Genomic DNA, 15,289 nt, shown 5'->3' with positions numbered 1-15,289 from the left:
GTTTCCGATGGTACAGGTTTCTTAAAGCTTCCTCATAAACAATTGCCAGTGGGAACTGAGAGATACAAATTCAAGACTGGGAGGAATAACAACCCATCGTACATGACACCAGTATTGTGGACTGCCTTTCAGCAAGTCATCCAACTTCTAAAGATTCATATCACACCTTGTTTTGCATGCATATACATGTAAGTACACACAGACTGTGAAAGTGACTTCTGTTTATATTATACTATTTCTGTACTTAGAAATACCACAGCGACTTTGATGTTATTTTTCTGTGATGAACAGAAAAAGAGGAAAAAGATAAAAAAGAGACTTTGAAAAGAGTTACAAAAATAATTATAATGTAAAAATTATAATGTAAAAATCTCAAGATTTTTCTTTTATAGCAATGTTATGAAAAACAAAAGCTCAGGCTTTCTTAGAGGACAAATATAACCAGATTTAAAATCTAAGAGCTTAGCAAAGTTGGAAGGAGCTAAACATAACCCTTCAGAATGTAAGCATACACTGAACCATAACAAGCTCAGTCCATTTTGAGTTAGGACACAGTGCTATAACTTGAGTTAATTTGTAAGTGTCTGCTTTAAAAATATGCTTATTTCCACAAAACTCTTCAAAATGTCATGCTAATGGTCATCCAAAAAACCAACCTCCACAGCTGTCAAGTCAGCTAAAACCAAACTCCACAACTGCTTATCAAAGTGGCTTTCAGCTGCCTTCCTCTTCTGATCATCAGAGGCTGATTTGTACTGAAGATTTTTTGCTCCCGAGAAGCTATCTGTTCCTAGTTCTGGAGACTGCATAAATATATCTCACCACGCTGCTTAGTCTACAAGGGCCCAACACATAGCACAAATGTCTGACTCATTTGAAAAACAAAGCAAGGCAGGAAATCATCCTGGTATCATACAGTACACTTTCCATAATGTATATTTCAGCGTTCCTAATGGGCCACATTATTTATTTATTCTTTTTATGTTTTTCAAGAAAGTGGGGAAATCCAAAATCATAAAGAACTATAATTGTGCATGAATATGAGAGATACTTAAATTCAGCTACATCTATCATGGACTTAACCACAGCCTTAATAGTATGGCATCAGGTAGACAAAGGAACACTGGAAATTAAACACTAGGTAACACTCTTCCTTCCACATTAACAAATTTAGAGGACAGAAACTAAGCTATAATTTAAAAACAGGAAATTATGAATGCTTAAGATGTTAAAGCAATTACTCTACTAATAGAAAATATATGAACATGAAAGTAACAGAACCAACCACCAAGAGCTCAGTTCATGCATACAGCAAGAGAAGTTCCCTTTGTGCATTGCCTATTAAGCTAACTTTGTAGTGAAATGAATCAATCCGTCTCATAATTGTCAAACATAAGTAATACATATTCTGGTATTTCAAACTGAAAGACCAAATAATTATTTGGTCACTAGCATATTTTGTGAATGGTAATTTCTATGTGTGTAATTTCTCACCCAGACTGTACCTGCTGAAGGGCCAGTATACTGTTTCTGCCTACATCAAGTTCGGACATTTTCATTTTCTCTTTCAAGTTAAACAATGTTTGCTGATACTCCAGGAGTTCATCGTCTTTTGAAGCTAAGATTTTCTGCAAAGAATATAAAATACCATCAGAACACTTGAAATAATTCCTAAAAATAATTTTAAAAGTATTAAAACATACCTTCCATTCCTCAACTTTTTCATTTACAGCTGCCATGAGTGGATCATCTTCCTCAATCTTTGCTTTCAGCTGGTCTGAAAGCTCCTGAACCTAGAAATGCCATTTGGATGAACATTGTATGACAAAAACATTTTGCTTAACCAACGTATGTGTACAAAAACACTACATCATATACATACAATTTAACAGGTTAGCATTACAAGCAAGAAAGGTCGTGACTCCTAACAACAGAGTGTGACTAACATTTTCTATAAAAAAATGCTGTGATCTGCAGCTAAGTTTTAAAATATCCACCAAATTTAAAGATCACACTAATTTGGAGTGTTATTTCTGCAGAGCATGTGTTTTTAGCTGGATGTGTTAAATGTGTTTAAATTGAAATATAAAAGTACAATATAAACCTAAAAAATAATTACATTCAATAATGTAAGAGTCATTTCTTACTTGAAATTTGTACTGTTCTTTCTCTTTTCTTAACTGATCCATAACAATATCAGATTGTTGCACAATTAGTTTCATTTTGTTGTATTCATCAGTCATCTTCTCCATTTCTTGCACTGATTCCTCAAGATTCTTCCTCATTTCTTGGTTTTGAATGTCTAACTTCTCATTAGCTTCACTCAAATTCTGCAAAATTTTTTTAAAAAGCTGCTTTTAAAAAGTGCACATCTTAATACCTGCATAAGCACTAACTGGTAGCTACCTTAAATGTAAGACTTGAAAGTCTTACAGGAAATTAGCACAAAAGACAGTATTTCACCTCTAGATCATCAATTTCAACAAATCCTAACAGCAAATAAGACACATCTCCCACTGCCAGTAACTTCATTAACCCTGCCAGATTCACAGATGCAGAATATATGCATCACAGAACACAAATGCATTACGAATTCCCTTACTGCACGTGACCTAATCTGTAAATTGACATAGCTTTGTGAAAAACACTATTGTCAGTAACACTCTAATAAACACTCAATAGCATGCATAGATTTTACCTGAATTTCATCCAAATACTGGACAAGCTCAAAGTTCTTTCTTGACAACTGTGATCTGTAATCAGAATCCTCTCCTCTTCGTGACAGAATTGCTTCTTTTTGAGAATCTATTTGCCTCTGATAGTCGACTACATCCTGACGCAATTGTTCATTCTGCAGAGAAGGCAATCCAAACTTAAATCTATTTTGAAGAGTTGAAGATAAAGTTGTTGCTTTTCTACCAAGCTAACACAAAGAGCTAAGACAGTCAAAAGCCATCCAAATTCCTACAGTCTGCTTTTAAAAAACTTAGAAGCCTCACCTTTTTCTTTATGTGTTTTTTCTTCGGATTAAAAAGGAGAGAACAAGACCAAGAGAACAAAGCATAAAAAATATTAGAAATTGTCTTTGCTTTAGGAAGACTAAATAGGAATCAATATAGAGACAAAACAGAGTTTTCTATTTACCTGTGCATGCATGTACATACATACGCACACATAAATGGGCATCGTGAGCAATGATTCTCAAGGTCTCCCCCCAGGACGTTAATTTAACTTTTGCTATCTGTTTTATTGTCTCAGAGGCCAAGACTACAGGTATTAAATGCTATAAAACATGCATTTTTTTCCTAAAATCAGCTAGAAAAAGTGTTTCAGGAGAATGATTTAAAAAAATTATAGTAATAATGTTAACTCTATCTTTGCATTTATTGTTATATTAACTTTTGACTTTTTGTAATTTTATTTTAACCAATCAATCTTAGCAAAAGCAGCTAGCATAAACTGAATCCTGTCTAATATCTACCAAATTTATTTGCCAATAGCATTTAAGAAAAATACTAAAAATTCAAAACACAAAATCCAGACAAAATTAATGCACAGTAGTACTATGTAAATTCAAAGGTAGACGCCTCCTGATATCAATTAACTAAGTTTTACTGGAGCAGATGTACTATATATTTGCTAAATGTGATTAAAATTCCATATTCTCTTTGTACCAGTAACCAGGAAATGTTCTAAAACAGAATTAGACATCATGCCAAAGATTATAAATACAGAAAGCTAATAATATATTTATAAATGAAGTTAAAAATACAGTAAATCAGCAATAATTCTTTACTAACCTCTCTCCTTAATTTGATGTTTTCATTTTCAGCATCTTCATTTCGAAGAGCAATCTGTAACAGGATGGAAAACCTTTATATGTACCACTAACACCACAAACTATGAAAACAAAGAAGTCCAGAAACAAAGCCGAAAATGCATGCACAGCAGTCCAATTTCATCAATGTTTTTTTTTAATTTCAGAGGCTTTTTTCAGAACATCAAAAGAAAAGATGGGTCAGAACAGCTTTTAAAGATGTCAGGCTGAAGTCCTTCTTACCTGTTCATTCACTTTCTTCTCTTTTTCCAATTCTTTTTCTATATCTGTTAACTGTCTCTCTTTTTGCTCTAATTGTTTTTCCAGTTGGCGGATCTCATCACGCAAAAAACGAGTGTCACGACCACCAGCAGATCTTTGTGCCATCTTAAGAGAATTAAAATAACATAAATTTAGTACAGTTCTTCAAAATAGAAAGAACTAAAACAAAAAAGGCAGATGCTAAGACTAACATGCCTAATGTTGAGAAAAAACAACAGGAAGGGATCACTAGCTTCTTTCAACAAAAGAAATCTCTAAAAATAAATGGGATTTATTAAAGTATAAAAAAATTTATTGTACCTCCAGCTCTTTGCAAACCTGAGGCTGGTTAATGTTCAAAAGCCAATAAAAAGTTTTAGCTAAAATGTAGGGCTATTACATTTCTTTACTAGATTGCAATACAAGTCTAAAAAATCCAGTAAAGAAACACCACCAAACAGCACTCTATAAACTAACAGAATTTTAAAACATACCTCTAATTCGTTTTGAAGTTTCATCACCTTTGTTTTAAATTGATTTTCTGTTAAAATAGAAGAGATATAGTGAATTACCCAACAAGGTAAAAAGTACATAAAACAACAATGGTTAACCTTAATCTTTAAGTATTTGGCTTCATGGAAGCAACTGACTTCAGTGCAGTTGGTATTTTATTCAGTTCCCTAAACTTACAGAAAAAACCCTAAAAATTACATTTAACAAATCACTTAGGAACAGCATAAAAAGGCTTGCTTACCACATTTGGCTTGCTCTTCCCCAGCTTTTTCAACTTCTTCTAGAGCCAGCTCTACTTCTTGAGCTTTCATCTGGGAAAGAAGTATAGTAAACAAAGAAGAAATATTTACCACTAATGTAAATTAAAAGATTGTTCCACAGACCTCATGTTTAAAATGATGAAAACATTTACAAACGAACATCAATTTTCTCTCTTTAAACAAATGAAACCACTCCCATTTCTTCTCATGCTAACAAGTAAGAAGTTCAAATTGTTGAAGTATCTTCTTTAGTAATTTATTCTACAGGGCATTCTACATTCAAAAGCATACCCCTGAGAATTAAAAACAGTAAAAAAGCCTCTCTAAAACCCATGTGCTAATGCATGCTGCTGTTATTTCTTGCTTTCAGTACATTTATGAGTAAATACAAGAAAGTATGATAGATTTATAGGATCAGTTTTAGGATGGCAGTGTTTCTTCATTTATGGTGACATTTTTATTTACTCTAAAACATCAACCTACCACAAAAACTTCTATTAAAGTTAAATCATTACCAATAACTTACAATGTCTAATCAGTTTTTGAGATATTTGTTTGCATTTTCCATGTATAAAACTAAAGTTCCTCAACCGTATAACTATGTTAGCCCCATTCACTTCCCACTGCTACACGCCATAATCCCAACAGCTACAAGCAGATACTCTGGTGTGGTGCAAGCACACATTTAGCATAAAAATGCTCTTAGGAGTAACCAGTGTGTTAAATGAAGGAAAAGGAAAAAAAGAGTAATGATGCTTTCATTTAAACAAAAAATAAACAAATGCACCTGCAGAATCGTAGAAAGTGACATTAATACAAACCTTCATTAGCGACTGAGTAATTTTAAAAAGGTGTATCAGTTGTTCTGGAGTTTCAGTTTTTAAGTCTTTCCCATCAACCTAAGGAAAGAGACAACAGTCTTTATATCCAAATATCAATGAAATCCACAAAATAAACCATTGATGTACACGAAGGACCAGAGGCAGTTTAGGGAAGAATGCATAACAAAACCCTTACGTTCGGTTTTCCCCTTGAGTACCTTGGACATGGTCTCCAGCAATCTGTCTGCTAGCTCCTCTTGATGAGGCAGAGCATCTGGATCAACTTTCATAAGCTTCTTCCAATCTAAAATGGGTGCCATGCTGAATTTATAATTTTTCCTGGCACAAAAACGTAAATAACAATTATCGGACATTATCGGCGCCAGTCAGTTTACGTCAAATCATGTAAAGGAGGCTGGCCACTGAATCACACAAGATGATTTTAAAACTGTATTGATTTTGTTACACTGGTTAACACTGCATTCACATTTTGGTCTACTGTAAACAAGGAGATTATAGTAAAACCGTTTTTAAGTGAAAAATTACATCATGCTGATTCAATGAATTTGTGACACTAACAGTGAAGATCAGGACACATAAGAAACCTCTATTTTAACTTTAATATCCTTCTTTTCCTCCCCACCTCTCAATGTGGTATTTTTATGTTAAGGAATAAACACAAATGGATGCCATTTGAACCAGCCCTCACAAGATAAGCATCTCCTTACAGTCACAAATTCATTATTTTTAATACTTAAAACACAAGCAACACCTGCTTTAGTTTGAATCTATGAGCATCCATTTCTTGACATTCATTTCTAATACCTTAAACTCTTGTATAAAATATCCTTTCCTTTTGATTAGAATACTTGAATTTATACAGGACAGTAAACAATCTGGAAACTGACAAAAATCTGATCAGAAAGTTTTGTTCTACTGCTTACCTGCCGGATGCTGCAGACCACAGTGACTTCTCATATATCTGAAAGTCAACGCAGTATCTGAAAAAGGCAGAAGGGATTGGAAGTCTTGGGTTATTCTGTTCTCTGGAGATGTCTCTTGCCTTTATTACCAAAATTTCAAAAATCAGATTCTGCCAAGTTTCAAACAGAACATTTTTTAATCTACTTATTGTCCTAAATTATGAATATGGCATAAATGGCTATGAAAATTAAGAAAGAAATAAAACTAACTAGAATATTAAATCCATTTTTATTCAAAAAACTAATGATACAGCAAGGATATATATTTCACAGAAAAAAAATCAAGCTCAAACAATAACCGTAATAATGTCCTATGCTAAGCATGATATTTTGAGATCTGTTCCATCAGGCACCCTGTTCATCATTCAGCAGTTTAAAGACTCAACAACTGAACTTCCTTCCTTAATGAATGACTAACTGGTATTATGTGCCCAAAAAATGTGCCTAAGCAGTCTGAAAGAGCTGTAAGACTCTGAAATCCATCTGTATGCTTAAGAGAGCATAAAGATCAACCTTTCCTCATCTTTCCTGAATAAGTGAACTACTTGAGAGGTCCCCTACATTTACCATTTCTTCAGTGTTTGCCAAATGTTTCAGAAAACATGCATTCCATATATTCTATGACTTCGTCAGGATATCACATACACGTTTTTGCTTTTCTGCTTTGTTGTAGATGGCAAAGGAAAATATGAGAAAATCACATGTAGGTGCATGCTGATCTTGGCACTCCTACTTCTTCAGTTACTTGAATACCACTTGATTCCATTGACATACTTGTTTAAGGGTTGTTTTTTAAAAAAAAAACATAATTTTTTCTTTTAAAATGAGATGCAGCAGTTATGGGTATGAAATGCACAACAACCAAAACTATTCTGAAAGCAAATACACAACCCTACTACTGTCAATCTTTTCCTACCTTCCACCTTTCAAATCTCTTTTTCTCTTAACTCATAAAATAATGTCTTAAGAAAGTATCAGTCCTAAAATTTAACCCAAAAGGAGAGATATCTGTACATAAAGAAAATAATCCAACTTGTTGGGAGACCACCTATATAGTAAGGTGTGGGGGCACAACCTAAGCACGTAGTATGTTCCGCAGTATGTATGTACCAAAGGACAATAAGAGAGAACTTATTTAACTGAAGAGTTTTCTATCATAGAATTTAGCTGACCCCTTGCCCTCAACTAGAACCTGCGCTTTTAGTGGACAGATGATCTGTGTGGTGAGACACTGAGATCATGATTCTACTAGAAGTGTGAAATAGATGTGCATTTGGCATTAGATGTCACAAGATCTTCTCGACTTACTGAAGGAATCAAACATATGTAAAATGGCCAGATGCTACAAAGTTCAGCAAGGGCAGATAGAAAAGGAGGTCTGGTGGGCACGTCTGAGTATTGTCGGAACAACAATAATGTTCTGTGCTGCCTACAAGAAACCATGTGAAGAGGCAGTTAAACTACCATGCAAGATACCTTATCATCACAGTGAGATTAAGCAGTAGCAGGAATAGCAGTTCTTTTTCCATAAAGCTGTGTACAACGTGTAGCACTGAGCCATGTATACTTGAGCAAGACTGAACACCAAGAAGCCGCATAGCCGTGTGCGAGATGTGCTCTGCTAACTCCTTATTAGTTTACAGGGACTAACACCGCTTAAGCTACTTCTCATTCTCAAATTACGTTACCCAAACTAGCTCATCCATCAGCTCTACAGAGCACTAGATCTTAACTACAAAGCCACAATCAAAATGGGATCTTGTGCCAGGTTCCTATTTTCTTCCAATTTGTATATCCCAGCCCTGGGAACGATACAGTGACCAACGGCGATCGCTCCAGGACGCTGCTGAGAGACAATTTTGCCGCCATGTCATCTGACTCTAACAAATCGCCTTATTTTGTGTCCATCTGTCCCCATAGCAGGGCAGAGCTGAGGAGGCATCAGTCGAGAGCCGCCACGGCGGGCCGCAACCTCCCCCAGGCACCGCGGGGCCACGACGCCCGCGCCTGGGCGCCTCCGCCTGGGACCCGCCGCCCCGCCCAGCCCCGCTACGCAGCGATCCCGGCCTCCTTCGTCAGAGCAGCGCCGCGGCCGGCGGGCATCGCCGTCCCCTTGGCCTCACCGCTCCCCGAGGACTGCCGCTGCTAGGCGACGCCATCAAACTGTCCCGCCGGCTCCGCTCCCGGGGACCCGGATACTCGTGGGCGCGTGGGCCCCGCGGTGCCCGCCGGGCACTCCCGATCCCCGGGTACCGCACAGCCGCGCAGCGGGGAGGCGGGCGCGGCGCAGGGCGGCGCGATCCCGCTCGGGCGAACCGTTCCACTGGGGCTGAGCCGCCGCCGGCGGGCCGCCTGTCCCAGCGTGCCGCGCGGCTCCTCCGGGACCTCCGCTCCCGGCGTGCTTCGGGGCCTGCCGCCCCGGGCAGGGGGCGGGTTCCCGGCAGCCTCTGCTGGCCGAGGGTGGCGGCGGCAGCGGAGCGGGTGGTGGTGCCGCCGGTGAGGCCGCTTTCTCCGCTATCCCTCAGGTAGGGCGGGCAGCGGCGGGCTGGGGACCGTTCCCCCACAGACGGGATTTGAGGGGCGGGAGGGGCCGGTCCAGTCTGGCCTAGCCTAGCTGCTGCCCGCAGCGGCGGGTGGTCCTTGCTCCCCCGGCCGTGTCTGCCGGGCCTCCTCCGTAAGCCCTCCGTGCCTGTGGAGCGCTGGGCTGCGGCGCAGCCTCGGTCCCCGGTCAGGCTTGCGCGCCGCATGATTGGGGCCCGGCCGGGCGGCCCGGCTCGGCCTGCTACCTTGCCTGGCCTTCCTGGCGGCGGCCGCTTGCCCGGCTCCCCCCGGCCTCAGGTCCCCTGCCTCAGGTCTCCTGCCTCGCCCCGGGGCAGTGGGCTCGTTCCTGCGTGGTCGGGGGGCTGCGGCGCTGTCCGCGTAGGTGTGGGCCCGGGCCCGCGCAGCTTGCGGAGCGGTACGGGAAAAGATCGTGTCTATAGACGGCTCGGGTCCATTGGGTGCCGGTGGCCAGCGAGGAAGTCTGGGCGGTGGTAGGGATCTGATCGGCCAGGAGGTCTGGGGTCCTGTGTTCTAGCTAAATAGCTGTGAACACGTCTTTTCAAATAAAAAAGGAAAATCAGGAGCCGTTTGAGGCGTGTGTATATCTTTGTGTTCATTCAGCAGTTGTGGAGAGCTGTAAGATTTTTTTTTTTAATTTCTTAACGGAAGGAGAAAATTCATAATGTCATCGTTGGACTCTTGCCTTTTTATAGATTATTCATAGTTTTCTTTTTCTTTGCTGTCTCTTGATTAGTGGTGATATTTATTGAAGGCCAGCAAGACACGAGATGCTTGGTGAACCTTATAGTTATGTAACTCGGTCCAGTCATGGCATAACTCTTGATTGAAAGTAAAGACTTTATATCTCAGACAGAAATTGGTTAATTACAGCTCCATATTGGGTAAGAAAAGCAAATTTAGTTAGGATTATATTTCATAAATGGGAAATGTTTCTAAAATTAAAAATTATGGTGAAGTGTAAAGCAAGGATTTTTTTAGTAGGGGTACTTTTATAGGTCGGAGCAGGTGATCCACAGAGAATAATGCTGCCTTGCTGCAAGATGAGCTTTCAGGTAATGAATCCCCCTGTGGATATCTAGGTTATAATTATGTACTGCAGCTAGTAAAGAAGATTGATGCAGAACTAAAGGAGATTTTGAGGTGGGCATGAAAACTTCCGAAAGGGAAAAAAAAAGAGTGAAAAGAATGGAAGTATTAACCCCACACAAAATTAGAAAAGGTTCAAAATACAGAATAACTTAGAGCAAGTGAATTAGTTTTTCTTTTGTTCTGTGTCACATTTAATCATGTGACAAACTTTGTGTCAGTGGGTCTTCTTTTGGTGGGAATAAATGCTTGTGGTTCTGGAGACAAAGAATATTTTAGCCCCATAGTACACAGCTTGACCTACCCTGATAGAAGAGTTAGGCATCCATGTTAAACCACAGTTCTGAAAAGAGTGTGCCATTTCAAAAACCTAATACAAAAACTGCAATATGAAAGATCTAACGGAATGTTATTAAAAGTACCACAAGAAGTCATGTACAGACCAAGCATACTAAATAAGGACATGCATAGCAGAGTCTAAAGGCTGTCTTTTCAGCTCATGCCACCCATGTAGCTTTTGTTTGGTTATTCTTTGAAGTTAACAAATATACAGTTTCTGCTGTGATACTTCTAGAACACTGAGTATTGATTTGTTTGATCAGCATTATTTTAGAGACAGTATTTTTGCATCAGTGTCATATGAGGAGAAGAAAAAACCAGCAACCCCCCACGCCCCCCCAAAGGCTTGACTTCGAAGTATGAGATTCTGTTAATCTCATAAGGTATGAAATACCTTAAAATACAAACCATACCTATGTGGCTTGTATTTCAACTGACTGCTGCACCAGTGAACAAATTTTAACTAAACCACCAGCTAAACCTGTGTCTTCATCTCACCCATTTTTAAATTGGTTTATGTTTTGAGACTTGTTTCTACCAGAGTACCCTAAAATATACTGAGTTAGTTCTGCTGCAACAGAAACAAAATTATGATCTCTTTCTGTCATTAAACAATCGTATCAAGTCAGCAGAAAGAATATTCAAGTTAGCCAAAAATAAAAATACAGAAAGGGTAGCAAGTAGGCAAGACAAATTAGGACATGAGCAGAGCTTCAGAAGCTGAACTAAAATGCTATTTTTGAGTTAATATACTACTCAGTTTGGTAACACATTGTGTATATATATATCTCTGACAATATTCATCAGTTCAGCCACCAACTCTTAGATTAACTTTTTGCTCACCTGTTTAAAAATAAAAGTAAATCTAGGAGTGGTTTTAACACGTCTTTTTTTTCTTCCGACTTTGGTAATTTGATGGTTTACCGTGTAAACTATAAATATGTTTTGAACAGTTCAGGACCTCAATGGTTATCAAAGTACATGTCTCCAGAGTAAAGGAGATGCACGACTATTTGGTAGCTTCTTTGTGTATGTCCATCTGGTCACTGGCTTTATAGCTCCAAACAGGAGAGTGGGAGGCACATGTTTTATGGTTTAAGCATGTGCATAAACGCTCATTAGTTTGTTTTCAGAGATTTTCAAGAAACTGCCTGATCCATATGCAAATTGCCTGGTTTTTGTTTTCCAGCATCCTAATTAATATAACACAAAATTAAGTTCCTTGAGATTTACGTAGTAATTATGCTTCTCACTGCACATACAAGGTGCTGTTTATCAAAGTGACTCTGTGGAGTTACAGACTCTGTTGCCTCACTGATGCTTACGTTGTCATTTCCAGAAAACAGCTGCAGTTTGATTATGATTGAAAATGTTAGCATCTCTGTATGGCTGAAAAGCGTCAGGTGTATTTATAAAATGTATGAATATTTAATAAAGTGTGAATGAAAATATTCTCCAAATATGAGATAGATTTAAAAAATTCTATCTTTAGACTATAGTAATATTCTGTTATGGACAGTGAATAGGGTGAAAAGTTTCCTGACAACTTGAACTGACTTTCAAAATATTGACTCTATCAAAAGCTGCAAATATCAATAACATGTCAATTACGCTCTGTATTTTCAGGAGTAGTAAGAACTTTCATAGAAAAACTGGAACAGGTTGAAACTTTGCAATTGGGACACCTGTTTGAGATGAATTTTAATAATCACATTTGTTCTTGTCAGCTTCTGTGGGAATCCTCATAGGGATTAGGTCGATTGTACAAGCTTTTTCCCATGCAGAAGTGCCATGTTTTTCAAATTCTCTATTACTGCCACTACCCCTTTCTTTTTTCCTAAAGAAGAAAAAAGTGACTCGCATAGAACATTTTCTTTGAAGTAGGCTTTATCGAAACAGAAGTTGTCGTTAGGGGCCTTCAGGGCATAAAAGAGGCAAGTGCCATTACCCAGCAGAAGAAAAATTTTTAAATGTGTAAGTTTCTGAAGTTAGGTATTAAGATGTGTCTAATCAACACAAATACATTCACTCCTGCAAGGGGCTGTTGTTGATGTAGGGTGCCAGATAGCATGTTTATTATGTGATGGCAAATGGTGGAATGCTGAATAACTGTTGCATATTTAGGGATTGCAGCTGTAATCCTTCATATTTTTTCCTAAATTCATATGGGCAGAAAATGGCTCCTACACTCCCAGATATCCCAACTGAGGATACTCTTAGAGCATCATTATAGATTTTTTGTGTTGAATTTTTTGTGTAGACTACTATTATTTTGCAGGATGCGGTGCTAAACTGTCTGTAGTGTCATGGATTTGGTAGTGATGGTAAAGAAATATTTTGTTTTCCTACTTTTAGAAAAGAATTTTGGGTTTGTTTTTTTCGGGGTTATGTGGGCTTTTTTTTTTCTTTGTTATGTCTTACCATTGTCTGTAATTCTTGAAGGAGATGACTGGATGAACTCGTAGAGGGTTCTCAACAATTTTGAAGAGGAAAACTACATACCTTAGAAGCTCTGCTTCTTGTCCATCCTTTCCACTTAATGTCTTTGTACTTGCATGAAAACAGTACAGTGCAAAATGCAGATTTCTGTGACAAACAGCTTTAAGAAAATTAGACTAACAGTCAGGTGTTTTGTGCAGCTTGGGCATTCTGCTTTCCACAGTCGACTCTCACCATCGTGCAGTTTGTCTTGCAAGGCTTATCTTGCTGCTTATTGTTTTCAGCTGTATATTCTTCATTACATGTTCAGCTATTGTTGTAAATTAAAACATCCAACAGAGATCTTGGTAATAAAGTATGTGTCTTTCCTGATTTCATCCAGCCAAATGGGGGCTCTGTGGGTGTTCCATAGACCACGAACTGGTATGCAAGCCAAGGGGTAGTTAAGGCATCTAATGGGCAATCTTACAAGCTGTGAAAGTAGTGGGTAGGAGAGATGAAAAAGTAACTTAAGGGACAGTCAATCTGTTTACACAAGTTGGAGCAGTCAGTGATGTTGTTCTCCATCACAGCAAGCCTGTATTAACAAACAAGTTGTTAAGCAGTGTGTTTTACAGGTATTTATCACTACACCCGTCACTGGGAGTGCTGAGGTACTGCTACTTGCAAAACTATATGTGGGTTGATAGCAAATTTCAACATGTCTGTTGGGCAAAAAAGGGAACATATGCATTCACCATGACTCACTTGAGGAGCCTGATCATACCAAGGTTTCAGCAGCCTCTTGCATATCTGTGATCTATGAGGTTCTCGGTTTTGCATACTCCTTATATGGCTTCTTACTTTCCAACATCAAACTTACAGCAGATTAGTTGACGTGAAAAGAGTTTTGGCTGCCAAATAGTAATTGATGTTTTCCACTGAGATTAATGGCAGACATACTTTTGCCTGGCTTACCCAGTACAGATTAGCTTTTATAAGCCCCTCTCTGTTTCGGTCTTGCATTCTCAAAACATTGACGATGATTCCAGGTTGGAAGCTTGGAGTTTGGTGGTGAACCCAGCTATGGTAGTAGATAGGAAGTAGTAGTTCTGATGGTGAGCCTTCCTCAAAATCTGTCTTCTTATGCTAACGTAAAGGACTGCAGAAACATCTCTTATATATTCATGCTTTAATTCAGCAAGAACATTAAACTACCTTGTAATCAGACCAGGTGGAAAAAGTTATTTTCCTAACTTTATGTATCTTTACAGAATATTTCAGGAAAGTAAGACCTTAGAATGCCAGAATGCAAGTCAGAAGTGATAAAGTAACTGTGCTACAGTTTTGTGTAATCTTCGGATTGTACATGGCCTTGAATTTCCCATTTTTCTCTGTGCTTGCCCTGGAGGTAGATTGCTGGAAAATGGGGGCTCTCCCGGATTTCCATTATGCCTGTCTGTTGCCAAGACCTACTAGTGCTTTTGCACACAACAAAAATTTGGGAGGGTACAGTGTGATGCATTTGAGGTTGCCAAGTTTGGCACAGTTCAAACAGTGTGTTGTGTGACTTGCTGCTAAAACCAGAACAATACATTTTGTTGCATATGTTCATTCGTTAGAATAAATTTAGTAAGCTGTTCAGAACTGCCTGGAGTGTCTGTGGCTTATATACTTGTCTTGAAAGACCAAATTATAGCCATGTATTTGCAGTCATATCGGTGATTGAAATATGCATGTAAAGGAGAGGGCAAATTCCAAATTATAAAATTGTGTTGTTAAAGGTGAATTTTTCCTGGAGTTCTCAAGCAGGTTTCTCTTATGGTCTGCTAGCCACTTAAACCTGACTTCGGGTGTAGCTAAAATCTTAATTTCTTTATACCTAAGAGTTCCCTTTCATTCAAATGAAAACAGTATTTTCCCTACAGTCGGAATGTAGGTAAATGTAGCTCTGTCAGGGAACAGCATGGTCAGTAATGGTGTAAAGTTAGAGGTCTGGGTGGAAGAAATACTAGAAATTCAGAGCAAAAAGAAAGGCTTGTGAAAGCATCAAAATTAGCTAGGAATAAGGGATAAGTAAAGTAGCTGTCTTGACATATATTCTATTTAGGGAAAAGAAAGGTAAAAACTACAAAAAGTAGTTGAGGAGCTAGCAATTATGGTTGGTTAAGCTTTTCCTTTTGATAGGAGGCTATACTTAGGAATCTATTGTCTTTTTTTATTGTTGGG

The 15,289-nt window shown here is 38.5% G+C and overlaps 2 protein-coding genes across 8 annotated transcripts in view; one reads left to right on the top strand and one right to left on the bottom strand.

Moving 5' to 3' along the window:
* Positions 1 to 9,035, bottom strand: part of CEP290 (centrosomal protein 290) — a 56,352-nt gene extending 47,317 nt beyond the window's left edge. For all 5 annotated transcript variants that reach the window (XR_012658535.1, XR_012658536.1, XM_075080688.1 and 2 more), the window contains exons 1-12: positions 8,779 to 9,035; positions 6,617 to 6,673; positions 5,891 to 6,011; positions 5,673 to 5,750; positions 4,833 to 4,902; positions 4,573 to 4,619; positions 4,061 to 4,204; positions 3,801 to 3,854; positions 2,699 to 2,851; positions 2,148 to 2,330; positions 1,704 to 1,793; positions 1,506 to 1,628 (exon numbers count right to left, since the gene is read on the bottom strand). Coding sequence is in view for 3 of the 5 variants with exons in the window: in XM_075080688.1 (XP_074936789.1) it covers positions 1,506 to 1,628; positions 1,704 to 1,793; positions 2,148 to 2,330; positions 2,699 to 2,851; positions 3,801 to 3,854; positions 4,061 to 4,204; positions 4,573 to 4,619; positions 4,833 to 4,902; positions 5,673 to 5,750; positions 5,891 to 5,992 (1,044 nt within the window). In the remaining 2 variants the exon portion in view is untranslated. The remainder of the gene's footprint in view (positions 1 to 1,505; positions 1,629 to 1,703; positions 1,794 to 2,147; positions 2,331 to 2,698; positions 2,852 to 3,800; positions 3,855 to 4,060; positions 4,205 to 4,572; positions 4,620 to 4,832; positions 4,903 to 5,672; positions 5,751 to 5,890; positions 6,012 to 6,616; positions 6,674 to 8,778) is intronic.
* Positions 8,954 to 15,289, top strand: part of TMTC3 (transmembrane O-mannosyltransferase targeting cadherins 3) — a 33,181-nt gene continuing 26,845 nt past the window's right edge. Inside the window, exon 1 of one of the 3 annotated variants that reach the window (XM_075080695.1) lies at positions 8,954 to 9,180. The gene's annotated coding sequence lies outside the window, so the exon portion shown is untranslated. The remainder of the gene's footprint in view (positions 9,181 to 15,289) is intronic. The other 2 variants (XM_075080692.1, XM_075080694.1) reach the window with 2 other exon arrangements.

Source organism: Phalacrocorax aristotelis, chromosome 1 (genome assembly GCF_949628215.1).
Source record: "Phalacrocorax aristotelis chromosome 1, bGulAri2.1, whole genome shotgun sequence".
NCBI lineage: Eukaryota > Metazoa > Chordata > Aves > Suliformes > Phalacrocoracidae > Phalacrocorax > Phalacrocorax aristotelis.
Note: the sequence above shows the minus strand (reverse complement) of the source record. Positions and strands in the feature narration are given on the sequence as shown.